We start from the raw sequence: 14,919 nt of genomic DNA, 5'->3' as shown, positions 1-14,919 counted from the left end.
TCGGTTCGTATATCCGAATTTTGATTCTAGCTAAATGCTCATATTGAAAAATACACGTTTTAAACATTATTTTGCAAATTTTTGTAGGTTGTCATGTTGGGGAAAAAAATTGTCAATTTTATTTTTCTTCACAATTTACTGAAACTTAGCAACAATATTTTGCATTCGATAAAATAAGTTCGATTTCATTAATTTTTTTTTCTCGAGACTTTAACTTGAAAACCAATTTTAACCAATTTTAGTAGTAATTTTTTGAAAGTTTGCATTTCTTTAAAAAAAAAAAAAAACAGATTATCTTTTTCAAAGAATATAACCTTAAGTTAAGAAGTCAATACTTTTATATAATCTCGAGATACTTGAATCAGACATCAGTTTTAACCAATTTTTGCGCAGTATTTTTTGAAGACTCTTATTTTTTATAAAAAAAACGACTTGTGGATTTTTCTAAAAGAAACTATTAAATGTTAAAAACAATGGGGTAACATATTGAACATTCTAAACGTTTTTTTTTCAATTGGAGCGGTTATATTTTGGCGATTGAATAGCACGTTCAAATTATAAAACCTTTTTATCAAAATGAGTGTTCGTTAACGCAAACGTTGCGCGCATTGGCCGAGAACATCGCCTCGTTCCGGGAAAGTGTACAGTAGAACCCGATTCAGTCTATTCCTCGCCGTGCACAATAACTCGAAGTTTTGCAGACTTCAACTTGTCGGGACTTGCGTCGGGACTTGAGCCTACACCCTAACCCAGGAGCTCAAAGTTCATGACCACCGTTTGTTCGCTAACTGAGCTTCGATCAATCATCTTTAGTGACGAAGCGCATTTTTGGATAAATGGCTGTGTTAACAAGCAAAATTGCCTACTAAAAATATATCTTTTGCTAACTAGTTAATTGCTAAAAAGTGACAGTTCGTGAAAATAAACAAAGCAAATACGTTCAAACGGACCTATTTATTGGAAGTCCCAACTGTTGACTGGACCATTCCATTTACTAATCTCATAAGAATAATTGTATAGAGATGATTTAAAATGGATCTAGCAAGATTCTTTAAGTTAAAATATCCATTCCATGATTTTAACTTTTAAAAAAACGTTAAGAGATAGTAAGATGTTAAAATTTGTTTAAAATTAGGTTAACCATCTTTTAAGTTTACAATCAATTTTTAACAACTTTAAGTAGCATTTTTTAGGTTTTAATTTTTTGTTAAAAAAAACTAAGAGTCAATTTTTACCAACATTTTTACCAGCTGCCAAAAACTTTATTCTTTGAAATAATTTAATTTATTTAAAGTCGATATCTCTGACAGTTCTTGAGATATCCTTACTTACTTACTTAAGGTGGCGCTACAGACCGGGGCGGACCTGGGCCTCAACCAAAATGCGTCTCCAGCCAGCTCGGTCCCTAGATAGCTGTCTCTAGTTTTGCTCGCCAAGTTGGTTGAGGTCTTCACCCACCTGAGTGCGCCACCTCAGTTGCAGTCTTCCTCTACTGCGCTGTCTTTCGGGATTGGATTCGAAGACCTTCCGGACTGTAGCGTTGATGTCCATTCGCTCTACATTACCCATCCATCTAAGCCGTTGGACTTTAATTCTGCTAACTAGGTCAGTGTCGCTGTACAGCCAGAACAGTTCGTCGTTATATCTTCTCCTCCATTCTCCATCTATGCGTACGGGACCAAAAATCACCCGAAGAATTTTTCTCTCGAAGCATCCTAAGACGGTCTCATCTTTCTTTGACAGGGTCCAGGGCTCAGCGCCATAAATGAGAACCGGGATGATGAGTGTCATAGAAACGGTGGTTTTAGATGCTCGAGAGAGGACTTTATTTCTCAATTGCCTTCTAAGTCCAAAGAAGCCAGCGATTTGCAAGAGTTATTCTTCGTTTGATTTCAGCACTGGTGTCGTTGTCTGTGTTTATAGCGGGGCCTAGGTAGACAAAGTCCTTAACTATCGTATCGTTTTGAAGCTCCTGGGTTTTTTCCAAGATCTGGCGTATTATGAAAATTTGGAAAATAATGCACTTTCCTGGTCTGAAGCCACACTGATAAGGACCTATCAGGTTGTTGACGAACGGCTTCAGACGTTCACATAATACGGCAGAAAGGATCCTATATGCAATGTTAACGAGACCAATGCCTATGTAGTTGGCGCGCTTTAGAGGGTCTCCATTTTGTATGTATTGGGCAAAATATGCTGAGATTCCACTCATCGGGCATGGTTTCTTCCGACCATATTTTGCAGATGAGTTGGTGCATGCTCCCTACCAAGTCATCGTCTGCTGCTTTGAATAGTTCGGCAGCGATGCCATCAGCTCCAGCAGCTTTGTTTGACTTAATTTTGATAAAGCTATCTTCACTCCGTCAAGGTCCGGTAGGCGGAATTGTTGATCTGCATCGCCAAGGTTGAGTTGTTTTATCTTCCTTACAGCGGAATTCGGTTCGTCATCGCCGTTATATAATATGGAGTTTTTTTACCTTTTGGTAAAATTTACGAACCTCATTCCTGTTGTGACATCCTTCTATCTCCTGGATCGCGCTCTTCCCATGGTCTTTTTTTTCATCTAAGAATCCTCTTCTGCTCGTAGAGCTCGCGAGCAGCTCTGGCCCTCCTATGCAGCGCCGTTTTGTATGCCTGTTGTTTCGCTGCGTGCACTTGCCGGCATTCGTCGTCAAACCACCTCCAATCTCCAGTTGAGGTACTAGGCACCCGATGGTCACCGCGGGGAGGTGAGAGCAGGAGTTGATAGACAGAGGTGGGCTTTGAGAAAAACATGTGGACGCTTGTGTTCTTTTGAATGCACTTGTCTACCATTTGAACATCTTGAGATATGGCGGACAGAAAAAATTCCCCCGAACTTACGGAATTATAGATTTGCACCAATTAACACAGCCATCTCTCTAAGGACCTTTTATTTAAGGCTGTACGGGACTTGAGAAACGTTAAAAAATGTCAAATTTTCAATTCAACAAATTAGAACGAGAACACTTTGCCTATATGAAGTTAAATACTGATTTAAAAACCATCACAGATTGAAAAAAAAAATACAAAGTTCTTTAATAAGAGGTTTCATTTTAATACTTAAAAAATAGTATTTTTTAATGAATAAATGGATGTTTCATTTCATTGTAAAAAAAGGAATTACCAGTAAAAACCATATCATCAAAATAATCATTATATCCTTCTCACAGCTACTGTGCAGCAGCTGTATGTCTCTGAAAGTTTAACGAACTCCATCTTTAAGGTCTTTAATCAATAGAGTAGCACTAGCATAGGTTTTATCTTTCACGTGGCCATAAAGAAAAAAGCCTGAAGGTGTTGAATCAGAAGAATTCGGTGGAAAATTTTCTCTGATCGTATTTTATAGAAATAACACGGTTAACAAAATCTTCTTACAAAATTGCGTTTGCATTGGATGAAGAGGCTTTCTAACAATTATTCATGGATATTCTGAACCCCAAATTAGAAATTCCGCTGCTTATTAACTCATCACTAAAGATGGCTTTTGATAGAAATCCAACTAATTTTGAGGCATTTCAAAGACCCAGGCCACGAATTTATGAATGCGTTGTTGCATTGCTTATCGTTCCATTATTATTAACGGTGTGAAAGCTTCAAAAGTGATAGCTGCCCAAAAAGCGACTTATTCACAATGGTAAACATTGTTACGAGAATCCTTTACTTCATGAATTTACATAGCCTCAAAAAGACTAAATATACAATGTTTTTTTTTTGTCGAATTTAAAGATGTGATATCTTTAAAATTTTATGTTACAAATTGATTTTGAAGTCGGATATAAACTGATGATGAAATGTAATAACTTTGATAAAGTCTAATTTGTTTGACAGTTACAGAACTTTCTCAACCAATCTAGTTTAAAAAAAAAGTACTAAACATTTTACTATGTTAATATTGATCGAAAGTACTGAAAATATGAAGATTGATTCTTTGGTAAATTGTATTCATATCATAGATGATCAAAAACTTGAGCTTGATAACTGTGACGGACGAAATCGAGTAACTTGCTTTTAACGACCCAATCAAGTCTTACAACATAAGCAAGGTCTGGAATAAATTGTAATGTGTAAAGTTTTATCCAATTTTATAAAAAAAAATTACTATCAGTTTTCCATTAAATTTTACTTGAATAATTTGTATTGCTTGCTTTTTTTAAATTAATAAAAGAGAATAATTAAAATAATGTTTTTTTTTTTTCAATTTGCGGTTTCAAAAGTATTGGGCTGGTATTAGACATCTGTCAAACAAATATGTTAAACCAATTTTTTTCCAGTTAAAATTCTGACATTTACGAAAGTGGATCGCTTAACTATCGCACAAAACATACAAATTGTTAAAGCCTACTACTCTAAGAGGTGATTACTGTATATATAATCGTCCAACCATGCAAGTAATTGACAAAATTGTAAAGAACATTGAAAAGACTGGATTCCTTACAGATGTTGGGGCATATGCTGAAAGATGAGAAAGTTCTCAGAGTCAGAGCTGACGAGCTTGAACTCGTATGTGAGATCGATCGAGCAGACTCGGACTCAGTTTCATTTGCAAAAAAAACGAGTTTGCTCTCTACAGTTCTGACTCAGTGATATGAGAATGATCTCAAAGCTCCTAGCAAAAGAACTCCAACTACTGGAGAAGTCCAAGTTACCAGTTTTAAAGGCAAGAAAAAGAGATGCTATTAAAATCATAGAATCACTTAAAAACAATGAAAACAAAATTACTAAAAAAGTGTCAAATAGAAAATAGATAAAAAAACTGGAAATAAGAAAATAATTTTTGGACTGCGAAAAAGAATTGCTTATTTTGATAGAGTCTGAAACTAATCCAACGATTAATAAATTACCAGATATATACATACATATAATTTAATTTAAATTCACAAACGTATGTAGAAGTGCATTTAAGTAAAACACACTAAAACTTTGGCTTATTAGTCCGAAACATTTTTCTATTATCACTCTTTTTTTTGTTAGGACAGTAGGAAATTTAAGTTCGGCATCGTTACTTGTTTGTTTAAATGGTGTTATTAACCAAGGCGTTATGCCTCACCCTTCATCGCCGAGTAATTCATTTTCTTCAATGCTTGTAAATTTTTCATCCCTGTTGCACGTAGCCTGTACATTTATTGAGTAGTAGTGTACAATCCAGAGTACCAATGGCGTAAGGAAACCCAGGATTACTGCTCCGAAACATTTGCGCTTCTTCTATTTTTTCAGAAGTGTGTGGGAATATGATCCAATCAATTGCGCGGCTTGCAATTTTTGTTGCGACTTGCTGTACCACCCTAGATATAGTTGATTGATTGACACGAATGTCTTCACCAACACCGCTTTGAAATCCAAGATCTCATACATAACGGAGAAAAATCCTCATTTTTTCTTTATGAGTTAAAGCACTTCAGCGTGTTTCCAGGGTTGAGCCCAAAAACTCATATGTCAATAATTGCACACCTGTTTCACTAAATCTATACAAGTTTCGAAAATCTTCACCAATTGGACATATTCTATTTCAATAAACACAATTCAGAAACTCGGCCATTTTGATAGTTGTTTATCAACTAAGTAAGAGAAAACCCATTGCAATAATTTGTAAGATTGATCTCATGCAATCGAGCATTTGCTCATCTTTTTGCATATCAAAACTAGAATTTTTTCATACCACTCTTAGAGAGATCTTAGAAAAGTGAGTAAAGAGCTTGAACTCATCATCCTTCATCTATCCCATGCATCAACCTTTTGCTCGTACCACTAAAAATATCGGCGCTGTAAGTGAAAGTTTTTCCGAAAACCCGATCGTGTCGATTTCGTCGTTTTCAAGAATTAGGACTGTCTTACGCTCAGCCCACACAACAACTGAAGCCAGCTGACCATTCACAACATTGTAGATACATCAAATGGGTGCTTGAAAAACAGGCGGTAGACGGCGATTTTTCGAACAAAATTTTCTTCAGCGAAGAAGCACATTTCTCATTCGGTAGTTATTGTAAAAAACAAAATTGTTGTATTTGGGTGATTGGACCTTACTTCTTCGAAAACAACTGTCACCGTCGATTCGAAACGTTATGGTCATTCATGGCTATTAAAGAATAAGACTTGAAATGTGTGGTTTCAACAATACGGTGCCAAATGCCACACAACTTTGTTGCAAGACACATTTCCTGGCCGCGTAATTTCTCGTCGTGGTGATGTCAACTGGCCACCAAGATCATACGATTTTATACCACTGGATAAATTTTTTTTGTTGATAAACCTTTAACTCTTGAGCACTTAAAAATCAACATGCGTCAAGTTATGGGTGAGATACCGCCCAATAGGTATTTGTCAAGAAATGGCTGAATATAACCTCAAAAGAATCGATGCTTGCAACAATTTGCACGGTCTCCATTGAAATGATGCAGAATTTTACAGATAATATCAACGTTAAACATTTTATAATAAAAAAGAAATATGTCTGTTTGTGTTTTATTTACGTTTACTTTTGAAACCGCAAAATGGACAACCTTGTATCATGAACAAATCATTTCAAATTACCTTGAACGAATTTTAAGTGGTGTGGTTATTCTATTCCTCCGAACCCTGAAGCCCTCTTTGCTTCAAAATGGAATTATGAATCCCCTAAATTGCAAATAAGCATTTGTAACGTGCCCAGGGAATTTCAATTTTAAAAGTTCCGTTCTTTGAATTAATATCGAATTTAAAAATAAAAACAACATTGCAATAATTTCCATTCGTTTAAAATTTATTTTTCTTATTTATTTTGTTTGTATTTCCAAATATATAATTCTTTTTCAGTATCACTATTTGTTTTTTTTATTTTTAAATCATTTTTTAAGTTTTCTTGTTACCAATTCAATAAATGAATCACAATTCAGTTATAAAGATGAAGCAAATATTGGGCTTACAAATGTTTGTATTTTTTTTTTTTAATTTTCCAATAAAGACATTATTTTTATTTTCAAAATGTATAATCCATATTTTTGCATGACATGGAATTTATTACCTAAATAAATAAAATATCAAATGAAAAACACCCCATATACATATAGACCTAATCCAAGTTAACGAACATACATACTATAAGTAATATAGCAAATTTTTTGTGCAGTTTCTTTATTTGTATATAGCAACATAAATAAATTAAACAAAAATAAAATTATTTTTCTTTTTTTTCAGTGTAAAATTTAATTATATTATTATTATTGTTGTTTTGTTTTTTAAATAAGTTTTAAGGTAGTGTGTGTTTAAATGTTTTGAAAACAAATTAAATTTTTGTATGTTTATGTAATATTGTTGTTTTGTATTTTCCTTTTTAGTTTTTAGTTTAATTTGTTTATTGTTTTTAATTTGTTTGTTCAACTCAAATCTAAGCACTCTCCTGAGGTTCCTTTAGTCAATCGTTGTCGTTGGAAACGTAGTAGTTTTTATTTTTGATTTATTGTTTTTAAAAAGAATACAAATATTTAATTATGCATTTTTATTATGCCCAGTGTGCATTATACTAAATAATGTATATTAAATAAAAAATATTTTTATTAATCTTTTATGTTTTAGTTTAAGTTTTTTTTTAATGTTTGTTTTGGCGCGATGATGTTTTTTGTTATTAGAAAGTTTGTAATATTTTTTTAAAGTCTAGAGGAATTTTTATTTTAGTTATAAAATATTTATAATTAATGTTTTCTTTTTGTTTTAAACAATAAATTATTTTATTTTATAGCATAATTTAAAAATAAACAATATAAACTTAACAGAGCTTTCCATTTTATGAAACTATCTTAAAAAAACGTTATTACTAAAGTTCGAAGGTGTCGTATTTCCTTCGATGTGTTATTCTACTGATGCAGAAAGTTTTTAAGAAATGTATGTAGAAAAGTATGTAAGGTTTCTTGAAGTAAGAGCTTGAACATTAAAATTAATTTGAGATCTAATTTTTCGAAATTGAAGTCATCTTTTATATCTTCTGGGTATTTTTCTTGTTTTCTAGAAGATACCGTAATAATTCCTGACATCATAATTGGTTTGGAACAAAACATTCAACATAACATTTTTCAACAATAAAAAGACAAAAGGAAACAGTTTTTATCTACATTGATTGTCATTTGTAGAGACAAGATGTCAGGAAGTCATTTGACCTTTAAACGATTGCAATCATTTTTTCCCAATCATTTGACTGCAATCATTTGAGATCTCATGCATTTTTTTATATTCACTCAAGATCTTAGCATTAAATTGTATTCTTTGCATTCTTTTGAAGTTTTTGCACTCTTCGGAAAAAAATTATTGCAATCTTTTCAATCTCTAGTCAATGAATTACATTTTTTGGTTGAATTTAATAAATAATTCATAATTATTTTTTTCACAAAAGATTCCAGTCTTTTATAAATCTTGCTAGGTGTTAACTGCAAACAGAAACAGTAAAAGGTTTAATCCAAGCTGTTCCTATATTTCCTAAATACCATTTATTTTACTTATAAAAATGAATTTCTAGTAAAAGAAAAAATTATAACAAGTGTTTACATTCCAGATCTATAGATTTGGTCTTCATTTTTTTAAACAAACAAGTCTTTTTTATCAATCTGATGTTTTTTTTATTTAAATGTCAATTGCCTTTACGGTGACAACAACTGTCAAAATGTCCCAAGTTAATCCGTTGCTCCTTTTAAATGATCACAAAAACCATTTACGTTAAAAAAACTATTTATTTATAACTATTTATCACTTGTATCGCCATCTATCAGGATAAATGAAAATTAATTTGAAAAGCTCAAAAAACTTTCGAAAAAATTATCTTTTTTTAACTAAATACGAAACACGTACATTTCCGGAAGCCAATTTATTAAAAAGAACTAAAAACTTTACATGTACCTTGATTAGGAAAAAGTAAAGGTACACCTCTATATAAGAACCTACGCCTCTGACTTATTGTTTATTTACATTTGCCCTTTTTTTATCTAAATTTAATCTTTTCTCTTGGGAGTGTATTCGTTAGTTTTGAATTAAAATATAGCGAGTGTTTAAACTAGCTGTAATTTTTGTTTTTTTTTTTTTTTTTTAAATATAATACAATAAATATAGTTATTATTATTCTATATTATTCGCTTCGTCACGTTCTGCTCTAAAAGCTCTAGATCTATTACAAAACTATATTTTGCGCTTAAGTTTACAACGTTATTTTTTTTGGTTTCTTTGGTTTTTCTTAGCAAAAATATTATCCTACTACTCTTAAACATTCTGCTCGGCTTCTTGGTCTTCGTCGTGCTCGTTTAGAAGAGGACTATCGTCACCCAAGCGATTTGGGGGTAGTCCTGTTCCGGGAGTAGTTGGGGCCGATCTGGATATCCAGCCTTTGCGACCACGACCTCGACTTAGAAAGCTTGTCCCACTTACCGGACTTTTCATGAAACAACGGGCACTCGAGCCACTTGACATCATTGGGATGTACATTGCTTTGTTGGGTTTCGAAGAAAAGAATTTTTTCTTGCTTTGCTGCAGCGTCGATGGACGTTTTGAGATTGGATAAGAAGTCACCTGTGCGGCAGATGATGACAAAGACGAAGAAGCACCATAGTTATAGTCGGCAACAAGCTGCTGTTGGGGCTGGGTTTGGGGCTGAGGCGCATGTGGAATGTGAATTGTTAAGGCATTTTCATCTAAACTAGCACCCATCTGTAATTGACGAATCTGATCGAGAATCTCTTTGACTTCATCGGTTGGACTCGTGGCTTGGGGTGGGGACGTTGGTGTGCCGATATTAGCTAAACTACTCACAGCCGAGCACGTAGTCGAGGTAACATAACTCCGCAGTCCATCTTCGAATTTCTTGGCCAGTTCTATGGCCACTGGTGATTCGGCATTATTGAAGTTTGCCACCGATGGCATTTGCTGTTGTTTCTGGAGAATTTGACAGCAAGTTTCAAGACTGCGTCGCAACATATTGAGATCACGGTATTCACGTTCGCCATCTCGAGCAACAGGAACTGTAATTGAGATTCCACCTATTGAACCACAGGAGTTGTAAATGGGACTGCTATGATCTACGAATTGATTGGGATTTGTGCTGGCCCTATGAAGTGGAGTTGGACTGGAACTTTGATTGATCGTCGTTGTTTGTGCTTGGTGCTGCTGTTGCTGTGGAGTCGGAGCAACGTCTGGTGTTCGGCCGCCGATGCCAGCGCTACAGCTATTATTCACAAATATATCGCTTAAGCTACTGTTACTATTCGTTATGTAATGGAAGTGTTGATCGCTCTGGGAGGTTATGAAACCTCCTCCTCCGCCACCATTGCCACCTCCACCACCGCCGCCGCCTGGAGTGCCATCACCACCACCACCACCTGTACCACAACCACCAATGCTGTTAGGTCGATCCGCATGGGAGTTAGTGTGTCGGAAATTAACGCTTTCCGAAGAGCGCATTTGATTAGACTGCTGCAAGTGGTGGACCGTAACGCCATTTCCGTCAATAGCCGATTCCATTATTTGCTGACCTTGGCCATTTTGCGTGCCATTTTGCTGCAAACAACGTAGCTGATGACTGGAATTTTCAGTAGAGCACACAACCTGTGATGCTGACCTTGGGATCATGAAATGTTGTTGGAAGTGTGAACTCAAACCGATCTCAGGACTGGCGGCACGGGAATATGGCGGTGGTACTAGGGTATTGGCTTCGTTTGCATTGCAAATGAAACTGGAACTAAGTGAGTCTACAGTACTCGTACCGGATAATGAACCCGCCGGTCTTACAATATAGTTTCTAAAGTATTGTACCATAAGATAGCTAGCACCATTCTTGCCATTATCACTGTTGCAGGTGAAGACTAACGGGTAGAGGTCAGGTTTTGATGTTACCTATATTGAAATAAATTCAAAAATTAATACAGCACTTTTTTTAAATATCGAAATATATAAATTTACCTCTGTATAAGGGGGTGGAGGATGGTGAAAAGAACTACATCGACTGTACTGTGGAGGGGCATAGCAAGAACCAGCTGAATCACCTTCTGATTGTACATGGTGTTCGGTAAAACCCCATCCGCAGAGTGTTCTCCGTTTTTTCCATAGCGAATAAGCACACAAAAGTGCTAAGAGTATAGCAACAACAACACACCTAAAAAATTAAAAATAACTTTTTTTAGAATTAAATTTATTAAAATAAAAATGAATTTATTAAAATAAAAATGTGATGATGATACGAGCAAAAGGTAGGTTAGGGTTCAGTTAAAGCTATCATTAAAATCGATCCGGACGGATCATTCTCCTGAACAGCTGAGACTTTCAGGTTCAAGAGTGAAGCGAATCTTTCCACTGATTTGTGTTCCTATTTCACACAATTCTTATGACAGATTGCTGTCAGTACAAATTTTTCGGTGGATTTAAATGAAAAATGTTTTCAATACCAGTGTTTTTTTGTCATTCTATAAATAGTATAGTAGAAAATTCCCAAGAAAACGCATCGGCAGTAGAGTTATTTTTTTATTTAAAAATTGGTACAGTTAAAATAAGATCTGTCAGAATAATAATACAAAAAACACGCCAATAGAAGAATGTCTTGTGAAATACAAAAGTTAAAATTAACTTCCGCAAAAAACTAACTAAAACTAATAAAATGAACAATTTTCAAGAAGAAATGTTAAGAAAACATCTTTAAATTGAGATTTTACAAAAAAAGGTTAATTTCAAAGTTTTAACCAAACAATTTTACATGAAATAAATACTTCTAGAAGGGGGTTTGTTCGTAGACTACTACATTAACATATAATATTGAAGCGAGTTTGAAGCTCGCCTCAATTCTATATATTACTGAATCAAGTTGAAATAATCTTGATTATGGTCGGGGATCGGAGGCGATGCAAAATTTGTGAAGAAAACCTGTGTGTAGGAGTTGGTTTTACAGATAATACATGCCTGTTTATTTGCATGTTTGTGTTCAAAAAATATAGTTTTGTTTTAATCAAATAAAAAATTGCACATGAAATATGTTGCTGAACTATTCAGTTCTTCATTGTTTAACACGAATCAAACTATCTCACTTGCACGTCATAAGAAACATCGAAACACCATTTGCATTTTAGAAAGTACTGTCAAACGTTTTTAAATCTTCTTGTGGGGTGGAAACACCAAAACATTTATTTAATATAAGCTGAGATAAACCTTTGGTGGAAACAAATCAAAACTTAATTATCTTTTCTATTGTTTTCTCTTGCAAAATAAGCCCAGTTAGTCCATTTTCTTTAACAAAACTTAATAATACCAACAATAACAGATTGATTTTTCCCCCAATGGAAAACACATGATTCCAAATGCACAACTACTCAACGAACACAGCCATCGAGATACAAATGCAATATCAATCGTACCAACATTTGTCAACGAAATCACATAAGATCCATTCGAGATTCGTATAAATGACAAAAAACAAAAATACATTTTTGTGGGATATTTGAATACTTCCAAAGGTTTCCGTCTGTACAGCCTACAAAAGAAAGATGTTTTCATCAGCCGTGATGTTGTATTTCACGAGGATAACTTTCACTACAAAATTCAAAATGAAAACACCAATGAAGTTCCAAAGTATACAGCTGTAGTGGAGGTACATCCAATAGAGAAACAAGAAAATCTTGTCATAGAAAACGACTACGAGTCATGTTCATCAAATCCAGAATTTGAAGAGGGGGATAACGAAGAAGATCCATCAGTGGCAACGTCGTCATCAGAAACTCACGATCTTGTTTCAACGTTGGGCGTGCAATTTGATGTTGGTAGTCAGCAGATAGATGAAGATAATCCAAACCTACCAGAAGCTGGAGAATCTGCTCTCTCACGCCGAAGCGAAAGAATCTCAAAATTACCAAGAGTAGTTTACAATGCTGAGACTGTCAACATCTTGGAAGAACCCGAAGACATGGAAGATATGTTATCCAGAGATGACAAAGAAAAATGGATAGAAGCGATGCAGAGTGAAATGAAATCATTTGAGGAAAATGATACCTGGAAATGTGTCGACAAGCCTGCTGGAGCCAACATTATCAAGACGAAATGGGTATTCAAGAAGAAGCAAGATGAGATGGATAATGTAATGCTCGATTGGTGGTAAAAGGTTTTACACAGAAGAAAGGTATTGACTATGAAGAAACCTATTCACCTGTTGTGAGATACTCTTCTATCCGGTATTTAATAGCATTGACAGTAAAGTATGATTTGCGAATTGAACAGATGGATGCTATTACTGTTTTTTTTTAAGGTGAGTTAACTGAAGATATCTATGTTGAGAAACCGAAGGGGTTTTTGATGGGAAGAGAAGGTCAAGTGATGAAACTGAACAAAGCTGTTTATGGACTTAAGCAATCAAGTTTAGTTTGGAACACCAAATTAGATCGAGTCCTACAACAACTTGAATTGAAGCGTTCGCAAGTTGATCCTTGCATATACTTCCATAGAAAGGATAAGGCCATGACGTTTCTAGCAATCTATGTTGATGATATCCTAATCTTCATTATCGAAACAGTAAAATCTGAAACTAAATTTGATGAAAGAGTTCAAAATGAAGTTTTTGGGAACCGCGAAGAATTGTTTAGGAATTCAGATTTCACGTGACAAAGATGGAATTTATCTAGATCAAGAAAAATATATATCTGAGATGCTGATGAAATTAAACATGGATGAGTCAAATCCTATAGCAACTCCTATGGATATCAACATAAAACTGTCAAAAGAGATGTCACCTAAATCTTCAGAAGAAGAAAAAGAAATGGCTAAGATTCCTTATCAGCAAGCAATTGGTAGCTTATTATTCGCACTCGAACGGATATTTTCTTTACAGTCAACAAATTAAGCAAATTCAACAACTGTCCTGGCAAAGAACATTAGACTGCTGTCAAGAGACTCTTTAGATATCTGAAAGGGACAAAATCGGCCAAACTAAAATTTTCAAGAAATGGAAATCCTGAATTTCAAATATATTCTGATTCAGATTTTGCAAGCGATTGTGACGAAAGAAGATCTGCCACTGTCTTGGGCGACAAAACATCAGCCAACTGTTGCATTATCCACAACAGAAGCCGAATATATGGCACTTTCGGCCTCAACTCAAGAAGCAATGTGGATTCGTGGCCTCGAGTCTGAACTGAACCATAATTTTAACAACTCGGTCATGAATATATATTGCGACAACAAAAGTGCAGTTCATCTGGCGTCGACAAGCAAGTACTTATCAAGACCCAAACACATTGATGTTAGACATCACTTTATTCATGAGAAGAAGAACATGAACAGTATCTCTTTCATTGGAATTGGAACTGAATCAATGGTTGCAGATTATTTTACTAAGCCAGTTTCTACCGAAAAACATAATTTCTGTTCTAATAACATGGGTTTACGTTTGAGGTAAATTTTGTTCAAGTGGAGGTGTTGGAAAACTTGTTAAGTTTATACTTGCGATCAAAATCTCTAAGTAATAAAGTTTTGACTATTATGTATAAAGAAAATATTTTTCACTAAAATATTTATTCTGTCATTTACTATCGTTATAATCAAGTCGTTTTAATATATGTAACTCTGTTAAAAATAACAAACATTTTAATGATAGCTATAAACGACCTGCCAAAAAATTCCAATGATTGCTTTCAATGATGAAAACCAATTAAAGCTATCATTGGCCGAAGTTGAATGTGAACCACCCCTAAACGTCAAATTTTGTTCATTTTACAATTAAGGGCTTACTTAATTTGAACAATAAGAAGATGCACAATGGAGAAATGAGTCAAAGTTTTTCAAGCTTATTATGAAAATGGTCTTTCAAATCAAAACACACATCGTGAACTTCGGGATTTGTGTTGGTCAATTAATGTCTGTACAATCGGGAATATCGTGAATTACCGCATTTGGGCGATCGATAACCCAAGAGTG

At 34.5% G+C, this 14,919-nt stretch overlaps 1 protein-coding gene across 3 annotated transcripts in view; it reads right to left on the bottom strand.

Moving 5' to 3' along the window:
* Window positions 1-6,735: 6,735 nt before the first annotated feature.
* LOC129945721 (uncharacterized) overlaps window positions 6,736-14,919 on the bottom strand; it is a 49,295-nt gene continuing 41,111 nt past the window's right edge. For all 3 annotated transcript variants that reach the window (XM_056055589.1, XM_056055590.1, XM_056055591.1), the window contains exons 3-4: window positions 10,930-11,122; window positions 6,736-10,863 (exon numbers count right to left, since the gene is read on the bottom strand). In XM_056055589.1, the coding sequence (XP_055911564.1) occupies window positions 9,238-10,863; window positions 10,930-11,122 (1,819 nt within the window). In that variant the 3' untranslated portion in view covers window positions 6,736-9,237. The remainder of the gene's footprint in view (window positions 10,864-10,929; window positions 11,123-14,919) is intronic.

The sequence above is a fragment of the Eupeodes corollae genome, chromosome 2 (assembly GCF_945859685.1).
Source record: "Eupeodes corollae chromosome 2, idEupCoro1.1, whole genome shotgun sequence".
Classification (NCBI taxonomy): domain Eukaryota; kingdom Metazoa; phylum Arthropoda; class Insecta; order Diptera; family Syrphidae; genus Eupeodes; species Eupeodes corollae.
This window is presented reverse-complemented; position numbering and strand designations above follow the sequence as displayed.